Source organism: Cydia splendana, chromosome 1, assembly GCF_910591565.1.
Source record: "Cydia splendana chromosome 1, ilCydSple1.2, whole genome shotgun sequence".
Taxonomy (NCBI): domain Eukaryota; kingdom Metazoa; phylum Arthropoda; class Insecta; order Lepidoptera; family Tortricidae; genus Cydia; species Cydia splendana.
The window spans coordinates 19076422-19093634 of NC_085960.1; the positions used below are offsets into that span (position 1 = coordinate 19076422).

The 17213-nt window shown below is 37.8% G+C and overlaps 1 protein-coding gene across 1 annotated transcript; it reads left to right on the plus strand.

Moving 5' to 3' along the window:
• The first annotated feature begins 3507 nt into the window (after nt 1-3507).
• Nucleotides 3508-12851, plus strand: LOC134799477 (acylphosphatase-2-like). Its single transcript, XM_063771923.1, has 3 exons — nt 3508-3616; nt 9363-9489; nt 12695-12851. The coding sequence occupies exons 1-3, from the start codon at nt 3553-3555 to the stop codon at nt 12807-12809; spliced, it is 306 nt and encodes a 101-aa protein (XP_063627993.1). The 5' UTR covers nt 3508-3552; the 3' UTR covers nt 12810-12851.
• The last annotated feature ends 4362 nt before the right edge of the window (nt 12852-17213 follow it).

The window sequence follows — 17213 nt, forward strand, 5'->3', positions numbered from 1 at the left end:
TCTCTATGTTATTGTTCCTCTATGTTTATTATAAAGTTGTACCATGAATCTAGTATATAACTGGATCCGGCATGAAAGGTGGGGGGGAAGTGACCGAACAGGATAGTCTTATGTATCTTTCAGTAGGAGTAGCAGCGAAAGAGCTATTATTGTTTGTCCTTGTCACAGTCTCACATTTTATTTGTTCTTCACCGTAAATTTAGTATGGATTATGTTATGGTGGGCAACAAATAAATTCGACCAATCATAGTGTCGCATTGCGTATGTTTGGCCCTCACGGAGACACGCGTATACCACTTCTATAGGATCCGACCTTCTATGAGTTGTTCGCACGGCAGCTTTTTCAACGCGCGTTAAAAAAGCGTTTGAATGACACAAATGGATAACCATGTATGTATTCACACGACAGCGGTGGCGCTTTTTATCAAGCGTTGTTGGATTTTCGACTTTAAGCATTCGTCGTTAAATCGAATTTAGAGTGCGGACAGATTCAAGCGCTTTTTTAACGCGAGTTGAAAAAGCTGTCGTGCGAATGGGGGCTTAGGGCCCTCCACATTCGTGCGGGAATCGCGGCATCGCCTATTATCCGCTAAATATACAGAGAAGAAAATGAGGACTACGTACTTAGAGGATATAACCAACGGAGACGCCATGTCTAAAATTTTCGGTACAAAATTGTCTGCCGTTTTTTGCGGGGGAGGGGCACATCAAATGTATAGGTACGTCATGTCAGATAAACGTCACTCCATACATATGGTTGACATGTGGTTGACCATTGGCTGCCTATTTTCGACAGAGGGGAGCGCCTGTTAATGGCGGCTCCATTGTTAATTACTCCGAGACTACGTAGGACGATTTCGCGCTGGCGCGATCTTCCACTTGTAACTTTTTAAAAGTTTCGATTGACGCGATGTTTTTTGTGCGCGATTGTCATTTGATTACCGGGAACCCACCGAAAGCACCGAGCGAAGACAGCGAAGCGAAGTTCTAATTATGTAATTATGAATTATGCGTTTGGAATTTTTGATAATTTTCTTGATATGTAATTAATATAGGTTTGTTTTATAACCTAGTTGTTTATATTTCCCAAAACAATTTTCTAAATTGGAAGGAAAGAAGGAGTTACGCCGGACGACGCTCCTATACGGGAACAGAAAAGACATTTAAACCTAAAGGCTCCAGTACACACTTACACAGTGGTCAAGGATGGTCCATGCCAAGCCATGCTTTGCAATGCGCAACAGTAGGCCTATATCACGCAGGTGTTCACACAATGGTGCATCAAAAAAAAAACGAAAATAAAAAAAAAAATTGCAGGCTCTGATTGATATAAATCTATAATAAACTGATAAGTCTCTTCATTGCTCCACAATAATGACATTTTGGGCTATTAACATTTAATCAAGCGGTCAAAAATTCAAGAAACTAAACAAACAATGGCGACTGTGTGAACACCACAGGCCACGGTACGCCACGATTCCTTTGAAGTGTGCCAAAAAACCGACATCTCCCCGATTGCTCACCACGGCTGACAACTGACGGCAGTCGTCCGCCATTGCATACCATAGCCCCCTGTGCACAATGGCCAAGGCGTGGCATGGCCCATCCTTCACCACTGTGTACTGGGGCCTTAAAACTTATGACCCTGATATCAGGACACAGGCAGTACCTATATACAGTACACTTGTACAGGTGCGTAGTTGTATAAAAATAAAATCCTTCACCCATTTCGACGTCACATCGTTGATGAGGAAGCTGGGCCAATCTGTGGTCAATCATTTAATTGTAATTGTTCGGCGGAACAGGCTACTCGAGGGGGGCGTCCGGCCAACCCATATCCACCTAATAGTCATACCATTAGGTATTTATATGAGAGCTAAAGATACTATGTATAACATAGGTATAAGTACCTAATACCTACTTATTTTATGTGCCATTGATTGATATGGCTTATTTAATGTCTTAAGGCTTATTTAAATATATTTAATGTCTTTTACGCAACGGTTTTAAACTTTAGAGAAGGTACCTAGTAGGTAAGTGATTTTTGTCCCTAAGAAAGCCAGGGCCTACAGGCGTACATATCCCAAGGTGCAGACCAGGCGGCGTAGCACGGTTGCGTTTTTATCCCTTGTCGCCATGCCTGTCACGTTCTAACAAGTATGTAAGTGCGAAAGGGACGCGCATAGTGATAGTCGATAAAAATGGAACCGTGCTGCGCCCGCAGTTTAACCTACCTTACTACTTGAGAAATTAAGGTCTTGTTGGAATTATGTATTTTCCCTTACCGATGTAGGAAATATGTATATGTATTAACCCAGTTCACCAAAAACATCGTATACTTATCTAACTTACCTTATTATTTGCCGCATAAATTGCGAGATTAGTATTATGATTAAGTAGTAGTTAAATTCTACCACTTTGGTTTAAGTAATAATTTTTTAATAGCAAAATTACACAAACTTGTCACATATAACATAATAGAATAAAATGAATAGGCGCTATGCGAATCGGAAAAACAGATATTTAGGTATTACGCTGCACTGAGATCTATCCAGGCAAATTATAAAATGTTATGAACGACTCATCATCCAAAAGAGATGTATGGGCACTGTGAATTTCATCTCGCTTTATGTAGTACAGCACAGCAGATGGATCTAAAGTAGGTACCTGGACTCCAACTGGGGAAGTACCTTCACCTTACAGAAAACCGCAGCCAAATAACACTAGACCATAACTAGATAATAACCATAGTGTTGTGTTCCTGCCGGTGAGTAAGGTTGCCAGCTCAATGAGGATGCGGAGTGTTCAGTTAGGGTCGGCAACGCGCATGTGACACCTCTGGAATTGCAGGCTCCATAGGCTGCGGTGACCGCTTACCATCAGGCGGGCCGTAGGTATGGTTGTTTGCCACCGACGTAGTATTAAAAAAAAACATGTTTCTTCCGTAATCCCGGCTATTTCGCCACGGCTCACCTCACGGGAGTCTGGAGTCTGGGGGGGTGAAAATTGCTTCTAAAAATGCGCAATTTTATTTTTGATCGAACTTATCAAAACTTACCAAAAATAACAATTCAAAATCCAATCATGATAACCGCGATCCCTGATAGACGCCCGTCATTTCGCTCACGCTTACGCTCAGTGAGAGTGAGAAGAACCTGAACCCACGGGATCTTAATTTTGAAAACATAAACCACAGTAACCTATTTAGGTAATTTGGTTATAAACATTTACCGTGAACTTTTGAGTTGTAGATAATCGTCTCATCTAGTCTGTCAGTGAAATCAACTTTGTTATATTTGAAAGCTAAATTGCGTACCTACGGGAAAGTTTTTACGAGCACATTCTGCATAATGCACTTCAATCTTATAAATAGTTCTAGTAGATAAGCCAGGGCAGCGACGTTACATTGGCACTTGGGCGCGTTGGGCGGCTTGGGCGGCGTACACTCACCCGGCTTGGGCGGGCGGACGTGAAATTTTAAAGTTTTTATATTTGATATTCGGTGTCTGGCTGTTATTTCACCTGCTTAAAGTTTAAAGTGTGTGTTTCACAATGGGCACTGAGGACCCCAGTCAGTTGTACTCTACGGAGTTTGAAGTATTTGGGCAGGTTCAAGGTGAGTGTTTAACTCCAATATACATTACCTATGGTGTACGAGTACTTAATCTTCCCACCTACATCTACACAATACCTAACTCTTCCGAAAAATATCTACAAACATTATACGCGACAACTACTCCATATAAAACTGAACCGAAAAAAAAACATATAAGGACCATCGTTAGATGCAAGAGGTATATAGTACGAGTAATAGGTAACTGTAGGTCTATACATAAGTAGTCAATAAAAAAATAAAATGGTTTGAAACAAAAGATGTCAAATGATAAAGTTTATTAAAGTAGGAAGCAATCATTTGGTACTTAAATGGCGAAAGTTTCAATCTGCTCGACACTCGAAATTGTGTACCTTTTAAATGATCTGAAGATTGAAACTACTTTGGACTCGTTTTTTTTATTACTTTTGAATTTAAGAATAAAACTTTTCAACTAAGTACCTAATAGGTATTATTTATATTAAGTGCAAATAAAATATTGGATAATATACCTATTTTTATGATATTAGCAAATTATCCTCACCTCTGTAACAAAAGTTTATAATCTTATCGTTATAAAAACACTTGTAGGTAGGTATATAATGAATGAGTTAATGAGTAATAACTCTATAATATAGAGCCTATAAGTAAGATATTATTCATCTCACGTTTGCTTCAGTTTTTACACTTCAAAATAGTTATGTACCTACATACATTTAACAGATTATAAATGGTGGTTACTAATCTAGTTTTTGTATTGTCCCGGCCCGGGTTAAATAAATAAGCATCTAAGTATATATATTTTTTATGCGCACCGTAAATTTTATTGTTTGATGCGATTTTTTCCAACTTTTGGGGAAACCTGCAGTAGGATTTAAGGTAAAGAACAACAACCACGGACCAGACAATAGGTACAGCATTCGATGCTTACCCATAGGTAGGTACCTACTTAAAATGGGCAGAGAAGGCCAATTAGCGGTTGGTTAACTTGTCATTCGACTGGTACCCATGGCAGTAGGTACTGAGGGCTTTACATATAAACGTCTCAACAAATCGTATGCAATTTATTGCGGCATTTGATCGATCAATTGAATTCGTTACATCTACTCACGTATCGAAGATCGCCTGCGATTTATTGCAAGGTCTTTAAAATAGAGCCCTTTAGGGAGGCCTACATATATCGAGCATTTGACCTCTTTCAGCGAATGTGTTATTAACTATCTAAGTGTGGGGTCCGATATTTTCGGCTAGTTAGGTACATTCATATAACTAGTATACAGTAAGTACCTAATTATTAAGCGATGGTTGATCGGCTAATCAGAGTAGTATTATTAGCCTCGGCGCGTACGCATGTAGGTCGGTGTCAGCGATTGGGATTGGGACATTCTAATTGGTTCATTCAAAGAACGTGTTTCCTCTTTAAACTCCTTTTGAACAATAAGCACAAAGTTGAGTATACGAATAGTTGACTGAATATCCCAGAGTCAGCCTTTTTGTTTAACTTTGTGCAGACAGGTAAAGCAGAGACGCTTTCCAAATAGAATTTCGTGCATTGACCCGCATGTTGCTATCTCTATTGTACGCGCATAATTCTATTGTTGTCCCGCCCATGATGCCGGTTGTCAATGTCACTCATGAGAGTTTGGCAGCAATATGATTATGCACGTGCAATAGAGATAGCAACAGGCGGGTTAATATTATACGTGAGTGATTCTCAAAATAGTGGCCTCTTAACCTGTCATCGAGTTTTTGAATTGAATGTATGCTCATTTGCTCTGTTTCATATGAAACAAAAATGTTTATAGATAAACAAAAACAATGTTTATCGAGGCCAAGTCATTATTTTTATTATTATTTAATACTTATATTGAAAAAAAATTAAGAGTGCCACTTTTCACTGTAACCTGTCTTGTCTAAATACATCGCTCTTCCAGATTTAGTTCTTCAGATTTTATAAGCACCAATGAATGTTAATTAAATATCATGCTATATAATTTTATTACTATATTTTAAAATGTACATTGTACGGGTCTTCTATACTTATAATTTTTGATTTTTTGCACAACAATATGCACGCACGAAGTTTGTCCAAGGATATTTTCACTGTAACCTGTACATCCACGTACGGTATCGCATCTCACTCACGCACACAAAATTATATTTAGATCATAAGATCATAACTGTGGCAAAATATTAGGTAAGTATCTAAGTATCAAACTAACCACCGTAGGGAACCATTATGACCCATGTGTCGTAGTTTCGGAGAGACCAGTGATTAAAGGCAGGAATCTGGAGTTTGTAACAAAATGTTAACTTTAACTTGTCTCGACTCTCGATCATATTACGAAATTGGTATGGGGCATAATGTAATAATATTATTTTAATTTTATATGAAGGTATATTCATCTATGCTAAAATTCACAGATTTCGTGCCTCACACGACTATCGAGCACATTGGCAATGAATCTACGGAATTCGAAAAAATATTGTCGCTGAGCGACGAGAAAGTCTGGATAAGGAAAAAGTTACAAAATAAAACTACAACGTTGAATGATAATTATTTTATTCTTAGACTAACACAATGCAAGTATCCTGGACATAACGCATGTGAACAAACAAATTGCAAAATTCCACACGCGTATCCAAGTTTGAATAATTGTCGCCGTGGCGCATAAGTATAGGTAAACACTTAGGTACATATTTCATTTTTCGATTAATAAGCAGGATATATTAATGTTCAAAGTACAAGAAAATTATTACACGGCAAATCCGTAGTCAACTCAAGAAGTGGTGATCGGCAGCGGCCCATTTGCTGCAAATTATGAAATTTTCTTGACAGCAGTTTGACGCGACGAGAGATGACCATAACAGCGTTTGTCTATGTTGCACCAAACCTGAGTTCCAACTGGCACTTTTTCTTTTTTATGTTTCTCTGTATAAGTTTTTATTTTGTGTTCCTCCCTCTCCCTCTCCCTCTCCCTCTCCCTCTCCCTCTCCCTCTCCCTCTCCCTCTCCCTCTCCCTCTCCCTCTCCCTCTCCCTCTCCCTCTCCCTCTCCCTCTCCCTCTCCCTCTCCCTCTCCCTCTCCCTCTCCCTCTCCCTCTCCCTCTCCCTCTCCCTCTCCCTCTCCCTCTCCCTCTCCCTCTCCCTCTCCCTCTCCCTCTCCCTCTCCCTCTCCCTCTCCCTCTCCCTCTCCCTCTCCCTCTCCCTCTCCCTCTCCCTCTCCCTCTCCCTCTCCCTCTCCCTCTCCCTCTCCCTCTCCCTCTCCCTCTCCCTCTCCCTCTCCCTCTCCCTCTCCCTCTCCCTCTCCCTCTCCCTCTCCCTCTCCCTCTCCCTCTCCCTCTCCCTCTCCCTCTCCCTCTCCCTCTCCCTCTCCCTCTCCCTCTCCCTCTCCCTCTCCCTCTCCCTCTCCCTCTCCCTCTCCCTCTCCCTCTCCCTCTCCCTCTCCCTCTCCCTCTCCCTCTCCCTCTCCCTCTCCCTCTCCCTCTCCCTCTCCCTCTCCCTCTCCCTCTCCCTCTCCCTCTCCCTCTCCCTCTCCCTCTCCCTCTCCCTCTCCCTCTCCCTCTCCCTCTCCCTCTCCCTCTCCCTCTCCCTCTCCCTCTCCCTCTCCCTCTCCCTCTCCCTCTCCCTCTCCCTCTCCCTCTCCCTCTCCCTCTCCCTCTCCCTCTCCCTCTCCCTCTCCCTCTCCCTCTCCCTCTCCCTCTCCCTCTCCCTCTCCCTCTCCCTCTCCCTCTCCCTCTCCCTCTCCCTCTCCCTCTCCCTCTCCCTCTCCCTCTCCCTCTCCCTCTCCCTCTCCCTCTCCCTCTCCCTCTCCCTCTCCCTCTCCCTCTCCCTCTCCCTCTCCCTCTCCCTCTCCCTCTCCCTCTCCCTCTCCCTCTCCCTCTCCCTCTCCCTCTCCCTCTCCCTCTCCCTCTCCCTCTCCCTCTCCCTCTCCCTCTCCCTCTCCCTCTCCCTCTCCCTCTCCCTCTCCCTCTCCCTCTCCCTCTCCCTCTCCCTCTCCCTCTCCCTCTCCCTCTCCCTCTCCCACTCCCTAGATAGAATTAGACCAAGAAAAATCTGCAGCGATTTTGAAAGCCCACGCAGTGCAAGTGTTATTCTGCCGTCATAATCCCGATAATTCATAACAAACACCGATAACGAACTCTGCGAAACATGAAGTCATAAATGTCCTGTGAAAAATGTCGTTCTGACTTTTTGACTATTTTAAGGTTAGGCTACAGGGCAAACCCTTAACCCGATCGTCTTTGTTTTAGGCTCAAATTGTAGCTGACTAAATTGTCCAGAGCCGTTTTTCTCAAATTTTTGATATCATTCTTCGTTTCCAAATTATCGAGCACCAAAATCAAAAATTCGGAAATAATTGAATTTTATTTTCACTATTTCGACCATAACTTATTTTGTTTTTGACTTTCTCGAATAATTATTTTTGCACCTTACAGCTCTCGTGATTATGCGTCTTTTGAGCCTATTTTTTAATATCATATCTTCACAACTTTCCGAGATATAAGGGGATCGCACTTTTTCGTGAAATCGGACCGTATACTGGAGCGAACGAAAAGACATTTCCAATGTCAAAAGTGAGACATTCGTATTATTATCCGTTTAAGAGATAAAATATAAAAGAATGTATTTTACACTGTAACCTGCTTAACTTTAACCTGTGATCAATGTACAGGTTAATGTAAATCTTGACAGGTTATTGTGACTTCTGACTCGATACATATAGACGGACGGACATGTATGTATAGACCTTTCAGTCTATACATAAATGTCCGCTTTCACTAGCATAATAACGTCAGCTCGTGCTAGCCGTCTGGATGTTCACACAGGAAATGCAAGACGTGATTTTAGACTATAGAGTCTAATTGATAGCAATTTGATTATATATTATTTTATATTAACTCACTTTATTCTGCTACATTTCCCTCCTAACCCGTGTAGTGTAACTTTAACCTGTATCTCAAAACTTCAACTCGCCATAATTTCGTTCCCTTTTTGAAATTTGGGTTACTTGAAGTATTAAAAAATATTTTTCATTCTTAAAACTGAATTTTTTTTTTGTTAAGTTTAACCTGTAGATGCCACTATTTTGAGAATCACTCATGTACAAAAATCTCTCTGGAAACTGTCGCTTCTTTACCTCACATAGCTCATTCTACGAAGCTTAATTTTTTATTAAGTACCTACATTATGTCGTATATTATGTACTTTGCTATTGACAGGGGTTAGGATTTAAATAAGTACATTTACATTGTAACATTTGCATCTGCATTTGTAACATCTGCGAGCTACTTACTGTGAATTTCATCGTCTCTAGTTTTCACCGGTCGTCGACATAATCTGCATCTACAGTTGTAATAATAGCATAGATTAAATACTTCACAATACAATGTTTAATGGAGTTTGTCTAGGTTTAAGATAACGGAGTTTACATTTCGCTATACCTATGAAACCTCTAGAATCTTCCGGCATACCTACCTGAAAATTGCTTAGGTATACCTATTACCTATATATATTATTATTTATGGGTACCTATTCTACGTTAGAGCTTAATAGGTTACATTATTATGTATATTTATTATAAATGGTTTGTTTAAGAGCTCCACAGATCTTGCAAGAAATCGCTTGCGATTTTCGATACATTGCAGACTACGTAGGTGCAACAAATTCTCAATCGATGCCGCAATAAGTACTTATATGTATCAAACATCGCTTGAGATCTGTTGCAAGGTGAGTGGAGCCCTTTATTTAAATTTGTTTCATAATTTCAGGTTGTTATTTCACAAAATACTGTAAAGAAATAGCGGAGACCATCGGCATCGTAGGATGGGTGAAGAACTCGAAACAAGGCACCATCGTGGGCAAAATACAGGGGGTTAAGCCCCTAATGGATCAAATGTCAGTATCTCCAGAGGTTTTTCTGTTTGTTGTATTTATTTGTTGCACAGTAAAAAACAAACATACTCACTTAGATAGAGTCGATCCAAGATCTTACATTCAACTAGAGGAGCATTGTCTCTTCTCGCGAATAGCTTTGAAAGTAATATACTAAGTAAGAAGTAAGTCTCGGTACAGTAGTTTGGAGTAAGTATAGGTGAGGAATAGTTATTTGTACAACAAGAGACCAAAGTTTGATATTTCTTCGAGTGCTGATTTTGAGTCCCGTGCAAGCGACAGGTACTATAATACTCGCTACGCTCGTGAATCTAATTTAGAATCTTGAGCGTAGTAAAGGACTCAAAAGCGCACGAGATGTAAATAACTTTGATCTCGTGTAGTACACAAAATTTTTCACCTGAGCAGTGAGAACATACCTATTAGACAACTTGAAAAATGTAATCCTTCTTCGTCACTTAATATCTATGCACTCATGTTTTCTTAAGATATACTAACAATTAAGTTTAATTACCGCAATCGAACACAAAAACAAAACGTTATAATAAATTTCAGTAAAATAATATGGAAATAACGAACATCAACTGACACTTCAATAGGCAACTTATTTTTGTAAAAAAAAACTTCGTAAGATACGGTCCGAATTGCGGATACGTACAATTTCTCAACTATAGTAGAAAGTCTTAAAAGTAGAATAATTAATTTTGCTTGAATTATCAAGCAAAATTAATTGTGTATTTTTTGAGTTCATTATTTTAATTGTACAATAAAATACCTAAAATATTGTCTTTTTATCAGTTTTTATCAAATCTTAAACTTTATTTTTATTAATTAATTATTAAGAAATCATACCCGTTCGTGGTTTGGAACGATGCGTTCTGACGTTTTTCGGGGGTCTATTATAAACCGTCAATATACCGTTGAATGTCGTTTGAACTTTTTTTTTTACTATTTCTTTTTGCTAACAGTGTGAAAGGGACAGAGATAGTAGAACCCAAGTATTTCGAACTTGTATTAGACCCTGCATGTTGAAATGACATTTGACTATAAAGGTCACTTGAATGTCATTTTGTCTCACTCAGTGAGCAAAATCGCATTTTGCTCACTGTTTTTAAGAAGCAAGGTACCCTTGATCGAGCTGCTGAGGAGAAAAAATAATGTTTAAGTTAATACACTCTCGGATGTACAACTCGGTTGTGAAGAAATTAGTTCATGTGATCCGGAGCAAAACCATTTTTATATTATGTTTTTGCCTCCGGACTGCATTATTTCAACTAATATTTAGTCACACCTAATCGAATAGATATTCTATTTAGTTTTGAGATTTTGAAATATAGTCGGATGGTTTTACGGTACTTAACAAAGTTTAAAGCAACATGTAGAGCAGTAGAGCAGGTATAGGGAAATGGGTTATTATTTGAATGGGTAATTTAAATATCTAATAATTAATTACCAATAACCTAGAATCATCAATTATAGGCTAGTAAGTCCAAAAACTGTTTAATTTTATATTTCGTTTATAATAAATTTATGTGTAGTTAATGACTTAACAACGGTAGTTTTAAGTTGGACCTTCCTCATTCTACTTAGTTTTTCTTTACTAGGTAGATACTACCTACGTTCTTAGTTTAAGAACCGTAAAACCAGTTAACTATAGCCTTTAAGTACAACTATGGTCCAGTTTTTAAGGTTGATTCTTAACGAGCCTTATGATTGTACTCGTTACATTTATTTTGGAGCTTTGATACACTAATGTTCTTTCTATATTATATGTAGGTACTCAACATAATTTGAAACATATGTACTTATACGAATTTTACTGCTACTTGAATTTGGGCTTTAGGGAACTTCAGTTGTCACTCGTAAACCCTCGGTGCGCGAGTCCGATTCTCTCTTGGCCGGTTTTTTGGATTCGGTCCAATGCACTGTAGTTGCAAAATTAACATTTTTAACACGTCGCAGTCATGTTCCTAAACAAGCATAATTAGACGCAGCTCGTGCCAAATATAATTAATTATAAGTGGCTTATTTTAAAATTCGGTCATTAATTATTTTTAATTAAAGTACTTACTTACTTAATTAAAATTATACCACAATCAAACCAAATTAATAAGTAGTCCTAAGCAATAGAAGTTGAAAAATTCATACTACTGAACATTATAAACTATTTATTATTATCGCTGGTTGTAAGGAAATGCGAATTTAGTAGACTGCTTTAAATCATTACTGTAAATAATCGCAATTACGATGATGTACATAGTAGATCTCTAGTTTGTCTTTGACAGAATACGAATATTAGGTACGGTCAGCCAAGAAAGTGGTCTACCACTTTTCGACTCTATCAATCAGATGATAGAGCCGAAAAGTGGTAAACCACTTTCTTGGCTGACTGTACTTCAATAGGTAACAACCATAACACATTAACCGCCTATGAGGCAATAGTTTATTGTGGCATTCAAAAGTCATCAAAATGATAAAATGTAGGTAACTGATAGTTTGTCTCAGACATCAAAATAAAACCGTAAGTATCTAATCGTTTTGTAATAAACGAGCGACCCGCCCCGGCTAATTCGCACGGGTTACACAAAATCTTAATAAATAATAAATACATCTAATCCTTCCTCAAGAATCACTCTATTAATAGGTGAAAACCGCATGAAAATCCGTTCAGTAGTTTTTGAGTTTACCTATCGCGAACATACATACCTACAAATAGACAGACGCCGCGGGGGACTTTGTTAAGTCTTTCTTTGTCTTTTCTTTTACTTTGTAGTTTCACAGTGCCTTGGTTTTATACTGTAATGCTGTGTTACTTATTTGATCAATAAATAAATAAATAAGGTGTAGGTAGTGATAGCCACAACCAAGAATAAAATTATGTTTATTCATTTGTCACGAGCTTTCTGAAAGTTGCAAGGATCACTGTATGAACGTATAGGGGCCATAAAGATGTTAACCACTTTTTCATCTGTTAAGATTAAGACTGGTCGGCAACTAAACTTAACTAAGGGTGGTATTCCATCCAATTTCTTTGTCCAATGTGTATTGCGTCTCACATTTTGCTTTAATGAGAGAGTGAGACGCATTGACATTGGACAAATAAATTGGACAGGTGGAATACCACCCTAAAGTACGCGAGCGTTTCGCGGATTGCACGCAAGCCATTCGGAAGTAGGTATATTTAAGAGGACATTTAATTTTGTTCCAGGATCGAATGGCTGAGCACCGTGGGCTCGCCCGGCTGCAAAATACAGAAGTGCGACCTTACAAACAGTCAGCAGCTGGCCCGCCTCGACTACCACGACTTCACCATTAGGTTTTGAATGGTGCAAACGAGGCTAAATTATAACAGCAGTAAATTTTAATGTGTGGATACTTTTAACAAATAAGACCAATTTATATTGATCAAGTTGTCCAACTACTCCTGTAAAAGCTGGACAGCAGTATAGGTACGTAGGTACGTGGGGAAGGCAGGTCAGTGTCACATTCGGCAGTAATCTGCATTTCTCGTGTGTGTGATTTTATTCGGTTCATTCAACGCTCGCATAGTCTTCATATTTTAAAATCTCTTATAGCAAAAGTGACTTCTCACTCTCTATATGTATTTAGGTATGTATTTTGTACCGCACTTTGACCTCTAATAATGATGCAAAACGTGATTGCTGTTCTATTCGTCGTCGAAAACTTGATTTAATATTGCTGAACAAGTATAGCCGAATTCGAACTTTAGAAAACAAAGTTTGTCATGATATTGATTTGAGATTACTTGCAGTGTGTCTCGTCTGCACATAGTATACATACAATACATATAGGTAAGTACGACTGAGACGCACTGTGATAAATGTCTGTTAACGATTAACAACGCCTATTAAACACAGCCCCGATACGATTAAATAAATAAACACAGTAGGAAAAAAGCAAATGGCTTTGGATTTTTAATGTTCGAATCCGGTTCCAGGGCTTATGTTTTTCACTTTGCCATAGATAACCAAGCTAACATAGCATATGCATTACCGAACTAGTGTATAAATTGCCTATAGTAATTCCGTTTTTTATTTTTCTATTTATGAGTCATTTATGATTTGATGAATGAGCTTTTTCTTGTACGAAATGTATCAATTAAAATATATTTTATAAATGGTAAAGTCTAGTATTTTTTTTGTTGTTACTTAATGACAACATTGTGATCAATCATTGTGTCTCTCGGGCTCAGCTCAGGTCTCTCTCGTGGACTTCATACATAATTTAACATCACATTATTATGCATTTTATGCAACGTTTACGAAGACGATCGATCACCATACTTTAAGCTTTTTTTTCCTTGCAAAATACTATGCTGTGAGCCGCACGTTTTTATTATACCACCTATTCCTAGCAATGCACCAAGGAGAAGTTTCCAAAGTTGCGAAATTTTCCATACGGAATGTTCTCAGAACTTAAATTTTACGAACCATAAAAATTATTCAGGAAGTCGCTGGACACCGCCGTTATCAATTATTTTAACTGACTGTCTTATTTACGAGTTTATTAAAATAATACTAATAGTACATTTTTTGATAATTCTCATAGGGTATATTCTCATTGGAAATTTAATTTAAATTCTCGTGTAAGTTTCCGGAAATTTCAGAGAATGTTACTGAATTTTTGAGAATGTTCTGCAACTTGTACATTGCTACCTATTCCTACATGAACGGCAAACGCAGACGCATCCATCTGAAGGTGGCGTCTCGTTTGCGTTAGTATTTCTCATAAGACAAGTCATACAACTATTCGTCTTTATCCGTCGCAATCCTTAATTCATGTAGCTTTTTTATTGAGATGATTTTTTTAAAGATTTCTATCCATCTAGTTAATTTAGTCTACTTTTAGTAAGTAGGTAGGTTTTCAAGGGCCAAGCAGGCTGCTCTCATCATGAAACTACTTAAAAATTTCTTGGCTACATTTATATTTGTTTAGCTAGAAATTAGATCGGCTTCTAGCATTAATTGGCTACTGTATCACCTGCGCTAAGCCGCGAACGGACTGACACTACGGACAGACGGACAGGCAAACATTGTATAAAGAAATCTAAAAATAACCTAACTTTACTTTGTAATTTAAAAACTTAGTATTTAAATATCGTTAAGACCACCCAGTTGCGATATTTATTAATGTGCAATTGCACATAGCGCGTAAATCACATGTGATAGCCCTTATCACTTCGACGTTTCAATGAATATGCAAACATGTTGGCGCCATACTAGATACCACTCTAATTTCAACCCTACGTTTTTAAATATAAGGAAAACTTAGTTGAATTAAATATATTGTAAGGGCAAAGACCTTTGGGTTTCTTCCAGGATATACCTAAGTATTAAGATTTGTTTTGTCTTTTGTTACCTAAAGACTTTGCGCTTGTACAGCTAGGCGGCGTATTTACGATTTCCGATGACAGAGCAGGAAGGAAAATTATATCAATTAACTTAACAAAATTAAATAATAAATAGCCGAAAAGACGAATATGTAAGTATGAATAAGTTACAAAAGAATAATACAATTAATTTTGTCTAAGTCGTCATTCATTATGTAGGCATTAAATTAATCTGTATTTTATAACTACCGTTTTATTTATGAATGGAAGACAGAAATATCTTCAATGGCTTACGCCGCCCTGATTGTATTATTGTTAATTGAAAATAATGAATCAAACTTCAGATAACGTAATCATTTGTTTATTTATTATGTACTTTTGTCACGAGGACAGCTTAACAATTACAATAAAAATCTATGTACACGAGAGACTTAGCATTAGTCTGTCATAAGTCATAAATTTATTTGTTAACATAAATATATATAAATGTATCGACTTGTATAAATTCCCTTAAAATCCATGCAAATAGAAAACGGAATTTTCTCCACACCCGGGCGGAAAGAAAATTTGAAGTGGTTCTTTGCGTCAGCGTTAGTTTAGATTAGATTTGTGATGTTTTACAGCTAGGTACTTACTGTTACATATTTTCCTAGCGGAGGTAAAGTAAAATATGTGTTTTACTTGGCAGACAAGTGTGTAGGGTTCACGTCTTTTTTTAAATATAGTGTTATGTTTTTTGAAGTGAAACTTCTTTAGCGGCGCTGTGCACTTTTTGTGATAGGGAAAAAATGTTAAACTCGCGACAGGTCACGTGACCGTAAGATTCGTAAGACGTAAGACGGACACGTGACCTGATTGAAAAACTGTTACAATGTCATTGAGTTTTCACTTCTGCCGGCACTCCCGGGGTGCAACCCGTGGTTTTTTTTTATAATATAACTGTTGCTAGTACCAACACCAACGGCCCTCGCTTCGGAAACGGGCGACCGTTGGACATTGGAAATGTTTCTGGTTTGAAATCCTCGTAACCCCTCTTTTGCTTTCATTTAATCTTTCACTTGCTCGGGCATTCAATTTGGACAAGGGATAAAATAATTCGCGCCCTTGTTAAACAAATCATCGTCATGCGTCGACGCAAATATACCTAATTGATGTGATAACCGAAATTATATCATATTTTACGTATAACAAAGCTTAGCTTTTGCACTAGGTACTTATATATTGATCTTGAAGAGGTAGGTATGTTTAATCTATAACCAAAAAGGAAAACCGCATTTATTTTATTATATTTGAGTACCTATAATAGGTATGGTGTGATAAAGCCGCCGATGAGCATATACATATCTATATAATTAAAATATGCTAATATATATAAAAATGCCAGCCTTCCTTCCTTCTTCCTCGCGTTATCCCGGCATTTTGCCACGGCTCATGGGAGCCTGGGGTCCGCTTAACAACTAATCCCAAGAATTGACGAAGGCATTAGTTTTATGTATATAAAAATGCCAGCGATGTATAAAAATGTGTATCTATAAGAAGCAGGTATGTAGGTACCTAATGTTTAGTTACACACTGAGAAACGATTATTAGTAAAAATTGACATTGCATTAACGTTTAATGCTTTAATTAAACAGTTCCATATGAGCCTATTGAACCAAGCAGTAAACTTTACTGTTTGTACGTTACGTACGTACGAACGAACGTACATTAGTTGATATTGTAATAGCAGTTAATCTTAATGAAATAATGTTAATGTGTGCTCGATAGCTCATATTTTTTTCAGTGCATATAATATGAGTGAAAGTATGGATACTGGGTATATTCAGGTCATGTAAATCTACATAAAAAGTAATAGGTAGTTATTATCTGATAAATAAAAAATATAAACTATCCTATGAAAAAAAAATGAATGGTGACAAATTGACAATAAAGTAGGCACTTAAAAGATGACTAGTCACTAAATTACATTAATAAATTATAAATATTTTAATTTACTAAGTCTGAAGGTCTTAAAACATGGATGTTAAGAAATTAGGCAATTTACAAGTAAGTAAATTCAGCTCAGCTGCCAATACATATGTAGGTAGGCATGTGGTATAAGTTCTAATTTTAATTGAATGCATGCTTAGAAAAATAACATACGATTATGATTAACAACCAGCATAATAACTAGCATACTGATGTAGGTACTGTGGGATATAGACGAAACTTCGATTTTTGGTGTTTGTCTTAAGGACGTTATGTTATTTTTATAAACATGACACAAAATAGTATTCGAACTTTTTTAAGAAAACAGAATAAACGGTAGATTAGTCACGTGCGTGTAGGTAAAATATTTTGAGAATTTAGGAAATCTGGTATGATTTGACACAAATTA